The sequence below is a fragment of the Tamandua tetradactyla genome, chromosome X (genome assembly GCF_023851605.1).
Source record: "Tamandua tetradactyla isolate mTamTet1 chromosome X, mTamTet1.pri, whole genome shotgun sequence".
In the NCBI taxonomy this organism is placed as follows: Eukaryota; Metazoa; Chordata; class Mammalia; order Pilosa; family Myrmecophagidae; genus Tamandua; species Tamandua tetradactyla.
In genome coordinates, this window is record NC_135353.1 from 146,266,757 (window position 1) to 146,274,560 (window position 7,804).

At 46.8% G+C, this 7,804-nt stretch overlaps 1 protein-coding gene across 3 annotated transcripts; it reads right to left on the reverse strand.

Moving 5' to 3' along the window:
* Positions 1-3,089: 3,089 nt before the first annotated feature.
* LOC143670154 (melanoma-associated antigen B10-like) lies at positions 3,090-5,082 on the reverse strand. Of its 3 annotated transcripts, none has more exons than XM_077144794.1 (2): positions 4,868-5,082; positions 3,090-4,365 (listed from the first exon to the last, which is right to left on the reverse strand). In XM_077144794.1, exon 2 carries the CDS (start codon positions 4,316-4,318, stop codon positions 3,278-3,280), a length of 1,041 nt encoding a protein of 346 aa, XP_077000909.1. In that variant the 5' UTR covers positions 4,319-4,365; positions 4,868-5,082; the 3' UTR covers positions 3,090-3,277. The 3 variants fall into 3 exon arrangements, with proteins under 3 accessions (XP_077000909.1, XP_077000908.1, XP_077000907.1); XM_077144793.1 differs by lacking the exon at positions 4,868-5,082 and adding an exon at positions 4,738-4,856; XM_077144792.1 differs by lacking the exon at positions 4,868-5,082 and adding an exon at positions 4,567-4,856.
* Between the last annotated feature and the right edge of the window lie 2,722 nt (positions 5,083-7,804).

Sequence of the window (7,804 nt, forward strand, 5' to 3'; positions counted from 1 at the left end):
GCATTGGACATTTTCATGGCCTAAGAACTGTAAATTGTAAGTTAATAAATTCCCATGGTAAAAGCCAACCCATTTCTGGTATATTGCATTCTGGCAGCATTTCCAAACCAAAACACATGACAAAGGGGTTTTGCAGATGTAATTAAAGTTACAGAGCTGACTTTAAGATAAGGAGATTATATTGGATTATCCAGATGGGCTCAATAAAATTACAGGTGCCATTACAAGAAGTGAACTTTCTCTGACTGGAGGCAGAAAAGACACGCAGCAGAGGAGAACATTAGAGATATTCCAAGTATGACTAGAAGTCAACATGTAATTGCTGACTCAAGAGATATAGGGGCCCACATGCAAGGACAGAAGAGAGGCCTGTAGGAATACTGGTGGATCCATCAAGGAAACAGGGAAATAGCCACAGAAAAAGCAGATTCTGCCAATGATCTGAATGAGCTTGAAAGGAGACTCTTTCCAGAGCCTCCGGTATGAGTCTAACCGTCCGACAATTTGATTTAGACCTTGTGAAATCATGATCAGAGAAACCAGCAGTGCCAACCCAGACTCTCACCGACAGAAATGTGAGATAATAAATGTGTGTTGTTGCAAGCTGCTAAGTTTGTGATAATTTGTTACAACAGCAATAGAAAACTATTACAATCTCCTGGAAGGACTCCAGAGTTTTAGGAATTCAGCTTCTGTGGATGATTGCTGCATAGTGACTTCCACAGCCTCCTCCTCTCCCACTTATAAGAGGCTTTTTTTTTTTACCACATAGTTAAGTTCACTCATCAGTATATGTGCTCAGTGTCCTATATCAACTAATTTACCAGGTTAAAATTTCCTATCTTTCTATCCTTCTCTGTTCTCTAAAACCTCCTGTCCAGCTTCAGGGTTGTATCTCAAGAACCCGAAGACTCTGCACAATCAGACCCTGCTCACCAGCCAGTGGGGTGGAGGTGTCCGGGGCAATGAGCAGGTGACTTAGCTTCACTGTTAAAAAAGAATAATTGCATAGAAGGGGCTGTTGCTTTCCAAGGGATTCTATGTTGAGGAATGGGACAGCTAAGGGACTTCTACAGAAAAGTTGAGAGCTCAATGTCAGGGAAAAGGCAGGTGATTCTGGGCTGTACGCTCTCCTGCAACAGGGTGCGGCCTCAGAAGAAGCAGTGTAGAGCTGGTCAGCAGGTCACGTTCCAGAGTTGGACAGGAGGGTGCACGGGGAAGGCCCAAGGGAAGGTACTATGACACGGGAAGGTGTGGGGACTGACCATATGTGCCAGCCCCTGGACTGAGTCACCTCCCAAGGGCAGGAGGACCCAAATTATGTTTGACTCTCATTTTCATCTTTCATTTTACTAGCTTTTAGTACATTAGCCACAGTGTACATTTTCTTAATTGCTTTTCAGACACAGTATAGTAGTGAGAAAGGCAATGAAATAAGAGACAGGAGGTCCACTGCAGTCTGGAAGGAGTGGAAACGTGGGCTCTGGAAGAATTCAGACAAGGAGTCTAGTCCTTGCTTTGTCGTCGATGAGCCATGTGAATTCAGGAAAATCACAAAGCTCTATGAGCCTCAGGTCTTCATCTATGACGTGTGCCTGATTAATAGTCTTTTGCTCACTGACTCATTTATATTTTATGAAGTAGAACAATTCACATGTTTGTGATATTTGTAAGGCATCTGGAATAGTGCCATACTCGTACTGTCTTTATTAATTGGCAATTATTTCTATTATTATTTTGACCTCAGATCTTGCCAACCTCCCTCTGTGATTTTTTTTAATCAAAGAGATGTCAAAAAATGTGTCCTACTCTGGTACATTGTTTAACAATTCAGCCAAAATGCTGCTTAGCTAGTAAAAGGAAGTTACTAGCTAAGTACCTTTTGAGGCTCTGTTATTACTGTGGATATGAGGGAGTCTTTCCCAGCTAAGGCAACTCACAATTTCTAAAATGTGAGTCAAGTACTACACCTCTGTGCCTTCTTCTCAATTGGCCTTCCATCTAAACCACCCCCATTTTCATTTATTTCATCCTGCCTAAAACTCTAGTTCTCACTTTGCTTGGCAAATTAGACTCAAGATAACCAAATTAATATGCCCTTTTAATGGAGTAGGCTCTGTCTCCCCCAACCTAGGGCAAAGAGTGCCAGCCCAGTGGCTATTCTATCTCATGGGAATAGCATCCTAATTTTTTAAAAACTCCCCGGAGACAATGCACATAGAACCCCTAGTTTGCGTATTGTGGTCAACTGCACTGGGCCAAGAGCCTATGAAGAGCAGTTTTGCACTCCAGGGGTGCCCCTGCTCACCACTCCCCCAGTCTCAATTGACCCATCAACCAGATTAACTTAAAATTGTCTCCCATGATTGACTTGCAATTTCCCAAGGCCCCAACACCCCCTTACCTCAGGGTATTTACGTTTGACTGCTCTCATCTGTACCCCTCTATGTACTACCTCTTTCTTTTGACTTGTCTTTTATGTCTGAGAGGGTATTCTACCATCTTCTACATACGATCACTGCTCCTAGACGATAAAATTCTGTGGGCAAAGATTGGGTGTTATTTATCCTAACATTCCCAGTAGTTGCAAGGAATCTTTCAAAAAGCAGGTGCTCCGTTATTATCTGAGGAGTAAATAAGTCCCTGAGAAAAAGGCCTATGTTATTACTATTTAATTTCTCCAACATTCATGAATGCATTAAACAAAGGTAGGTATATGACTTGTAATTTTTCTGAACAACTGACTAAAAGTAAAAAGGGAAACAAAGGATTTACCTTCTTTTTTCCTTTTGCATGGGCAGGCACTGGGGATCGAACCCGGGTCTCCGGCACGGCAGGTGAGAACTCTGCCACGGCGCCACCACTGCCCTCCCAATTTACCTTCTTTTACCTTTTTTCCCCTATTTCTTCATACTAACTATTTTACTGTTGTGTTCTTTCATGTATCTAAGTGAACGCCTATTCTATTGCCATGTTATCTTGGTCAACATTGCTAAATAAATGCAAATTTACCCAATTTGTTTTACAAACCAATAAAACTGTTACTCTTAAGCCTCATATATAGCAAAAAATGCAAACCATATCTTTCACAAAATTATATTTTGAAGTTGGTTAAACATTCTGTTAAAAGGACTGAAATTTGAAAAAGAAATGTTTTCCACGTTTCCACGTAGAATTGGACCACAAAGGTGGTGTACAGTCTCCAGCCCACCCTGACCCTGGCCAATTGGGTGTTGTCTGCCTTCTTCTGACACAGGGTGAAGAATCTTGCCCTGTTTCACTTGGGGCAAGAGGAGTTGCTGGATGTAGTCTTGGAACGTGCACTGGCCATGGCACGGGTACGAGCCCTGGCAGCAACTCTGGCTCGGGCTCTCTCTTCCTCATCTCTCAGAGCCTCTTCATACCAGGTTGGGAAAGCACTGGGAATGGTATCATGGGCCTTGGCCAGAAACTCCAGAACTTTCATCTTGCTGGTTTCAGCATGGGCTCTGGGACCCCACAGGAATTCATAGGATGGAGGATCGCTGTGGGGTACTTGCCGGTACTCCAGGTACTTTGCCTTCACAAAATCTTTGGTGAGGAGCTTCTGGGGATTCCCAAATATGAAGTGATCCTTTTCAGCATATATTCCCATCATATTAAGCACTTCCCACATCTCCTCTTCAGTGGTGCAGTTGCCCTTTGTGAAGATCACGCCCAGGATAGTCATCAGCAGACCAGTCTTGGGAAAGTCCCTGCCATCACCCAGCTTCCCGCTGAAGCTTAATTCTAGTTTGTTAATAAGGATGTAGGTGTGCCTGTTGGGGTCCACTTCCTTCAAGTCAAGACCAAAGACAAGCTCCAGGTGTTCAGAAGCTTTTCTGAGGATCTCAAGGTAGTGGTTCCTATACGTTTGGATTACATTTTTCAGCATATCTGCCTTTGTAATGGGCTCTTTCAGTTGATACTTGTAAAGCAGGTAATGCACCAAGACAATTACCTTCTTATCTATAGGGCCTTGGTACAAGTTCTCAGAGACAAGCTGGGTCTGCGAGCAGCTTGGACTTTCCTTATCTTCATTGTCATTTTCATTAGATATTGTGTATGAAACAGCCACAGCAGGAGTGCTGGTGGATGGGGCTCTGTGAGGCTCCTGAGGCATACTGCATGTCCCAGCAGCATGTAAACTCTGAGGAATACCCTTGATATAAGAAGAAGAGGAGGGGCTCTCCTTTTCTGATGCTGCAGTGGCCCGAGCACCTACCAAATCCTGGGTGTCTTCTTTGGCCTTGCGGCGTTTCTCACGGGCACGGCGCTTACTCTTCTGACCCCGAGGCATGATGCTTTATCAGGGGCAGCAGTAAGGAGAGCAGGTGATGAGGGTGCCTGGAGAAGAGAGTACAAGTTGATGTGTGCACATTCAGCAGGGAGATACAATCTCGACTTTAAGGAAGGTCACCTTTGCAGGTTTCCCTAAGTTCACTGCTCCACCAACCCACAAAGCTCCTGGTTTTTGATAAGCCTGCTCCCTTAAAATCTTGTGGAAGGAATTAAAGTGAGCCTTTGTCTGCCAGTTCTGGGACTTACCAGAGCTGACACCAGAGTCTGACAGCCCCTGGCTCTGTGGAGGCCCCTCTGTTTTGATGGAGTGGAGTTTCTCTTAGCCTATACTCAAGGTCATCATCTTGGCTTCTGCAGGATCTGGGATCACTCTGCTGTACTACTTTGATACTGACCCCCCGACACCTAAGCCCTCACCTCCTTGTGACTCCAAAGAAGGAGATCAGGGGAAATCTCATCTGAACACTTCTGTCCAGAAACACCCTGGGATAATAAGGTTCGGTGTTACCCTATCTGTTCTATGGTAACTAGGGTTCTCATTTCTTACCAGGTTCCTCACACTGGATCTGGGTGGGTTCTGGGACTTCTGCCTCTCCTGATCTGAGTTCTACCCCCTCAAAACAAGGTCTTCACATCCCTGAGACCCCTGTCAAGGTTGTTAGGGAGGCCTCCTCTTCAGATATCTTTCCTAGGATCTCCCAGGACTGGAAACATATATAGGACTCTGTGGACCACCCCTCCCCCTGTTCTCCAGTGACTGATTCCATCATTCCACAGTGTTCCTCATTGTGACTTCTCACCTGGCTGCCTGGTACTTCCCTCTCTGTAGCAATGAGACCTATACTAATGAGGTCAAGGCCTTCAGTCCCTGATGTTCCCTGAGGAGGCAGTCAGATGAGATTCAAAATCACAGATCTGGCCAGGGCCTCTCAAGGTTGACCACAGGGACAAGCCCTGACTGTTCTAGTTTGCTAGCTGCTGGAATGCAACACACCAGAAATGGATTGGCTTTTAATAAAAGGGGATTTATTTTGTTAGTTCTTCAGAGGAAAGGCAGCTAACTTTCATCTGAGGTTCTTTCTTACATGGGAAGGCTCAGGGTGATCTCTGCTGGCCTTCTCTCCAGGCCTCTGGGTTCCAACAACTTTCCCCGGGGTGATTCCTTTCTGCATCTCCAAAGGCCTGGGCTGAGATGCGAGTGGTGAGATGAGGTATGCTGAGCTGCTTGGGCTGTGCTACATTGAGCTCTCTCATTTAAGCACCAGCCAATTAAATCAAACATCATTCATTGCAGCAGGCACACCTCCTAGCCAACTGCAGATGTAATTAGCAACGGATGAGGTTCACGTACCATTGGCTCATGTCCACAGCAACAGAACTAGGTGCCTTCATTTGGCCAAGTTGACAACTGAATCTAACTACCACACTGACCATGACCCCCCCCCCATACACACCACTTTTTTATAGCATGGGTGGTTCCCTCCATCTTTACTCAGGTCCTTACCTTGATTCCTGCCAGGGCCTGAGACTCCCCTCTCTTCTAACCTGACATCTATGCCCTCAGACCAAGGTTTTATTTTTACGTATCTGAAACCCTGACTTGGAGTGAGGGGCAACCGGGCCAGGTGGGTTGGGTATATAATATCCTCTGTCTTCTGGGGTTGGGGGTGCCTTCAGTGATCAGGTTCCTCACCTTAAGTTTTCACCTTGTTTGCATGGTCTCTTCTTGTTTGACTTGAGGCTGTCTCCCCCTCAGACTAGGTTCTCACCTCTCTGAAGCACACCCTCCCCATGAAGTGAGGTAGCCTCTCAAGAGTGTCAGTCCTGCAGGAACCTCCCAGCTGAGAACAGGTCCAGAGCTCTGCAGAGTCTCCTCTGTTCAGCATTGGGTGGTCCTCTCCATCCTCAGCTTCCCCATTGTTTCCCCTCACTTTAAATACATGGTACACTCCCCTCTACAGATTTAAGGAAGAAACCAATCAGACCAAAGCCTTACCCCTTTGATATGCCTGACAAGGAGGGTAGGGTGTACTCAAACTGAATGGTCTTCCCAGGGCTTCCCAGGGTTGACCAAAGGGGCAAGGTCTGGTTCTTTGTTCTGGCATGGTGACGCTCTCAGTCCTCACTCAGGGTCTTCAAGATTGACTGCTGGAAGGGCCTGGGAAGCCTCCTTCTAATGACTTGAAATTGTCCTTCTCAGAACAAAGAACTCATCTCCCTGATACCTCCCAAGGACTCAGTGAGAAGGTGCCTCAGACTGACAATCCCGCCCAAGGCCTCCCAGGTTTGATAGCAAAGATAAAACTGCGTGTGGCCTCATTTTTAGAGGATGGGTGGTTCCCTCAGAATTTACCAGGTCTGTACCTTAACCTGAGGCAGGGACTGGTATGCCTCTCTGCTAATATGATGGGCCTTCCTCACATAAATGCCTTCCTCACCCTCATACACCATAGGTGCATGTCAGAGAGTGTCACATCCATCCATACCCACCACAAATATTAGGGGTGGGTCTCAGGGTGCCCCCCTTTGTCCTGGTAGGGGTGGTTGTCTCAGATCTCACCCAGGAACCTTTCCTTTACTTCTGTTAAGGCTTGGACTGCTTCCTCTTCTGATCTGAATCTCGCACCCTGGACTAATGCCCTCCCCTTCCTGAGCCCCTCTAAGGGAATGCATGGACGTTCAGGGTACTCTACATAGGAAGATCCTGGTCCGGGGTCTGCTAGGGCTGAGAACAAGGGAGGAACGCTGTGGGAACCCTTCCAATCTGGTGGTGGGGTTCCCTTAAAACCTCACTCATGGGCTTCACCTTGCTTACTGGCAAGGCCTGAGACTCCTCTTTCTGTTGATCTATAGCCGTCACCTTCTCAAAAAAACCTTCACTTCTCTCAGACTACAAAGGTAGAAACCAAGGAAGCCACTTCCTACCATGCTTGCCTGGGGCCTCCCAGGGCTGACACCAGGGACGGGACTCTGTGAGGACCCTGTTAGGGTGCTTGTAGTTCCCTCACACCTCGCTCGGGGTCATAACCTTTACTTCTGTCAGGGCCTCAGACTCCTTCCTCTACTGCCCCATGACCAACAGTGGCCAACATTCTCATCCAATGCCCGTACCTTCCTGAGGACCCAGAGGGGGAATTCGGAGGACACTGCCTCATGTGATCCCTCCCTGTGGCACATTGGAGCTGAGAACAGAGATGAGACTCTATGGAAGCCCCTTTCTTCTTGGGTAGTGGGTCTCTCAAATCTCTCTCAAGGTCATTACCTTAATTCAAGGCAGGTCCCAGAGCTGACCTGACACTGCCCACATTCTACCAAGTTTGCTCCCCTAGAAGTAAAAAGAGGCAGAAGTCAGGAGAGGCCACTTCTACCCACCCCTTCTTGTATCTTCCCAGGGCTGCAGCAGGGGTGGGGCTCTGCGTGACCTCCTCTGTTCAGTCCTCTCTCAGGATCCTCGGTTTTACTTTTTAAAATTTTTTTTGCACGG

Coding starts and splice junctions, on each gene's coding strand:
- LOC143670154 (XM_077144794.1), bottom strand. CDS start 4,318: ATGCCTCGGGGTCAGAAGAGTAAGCGCCGTGCCCGTGAGAAACGCCGC.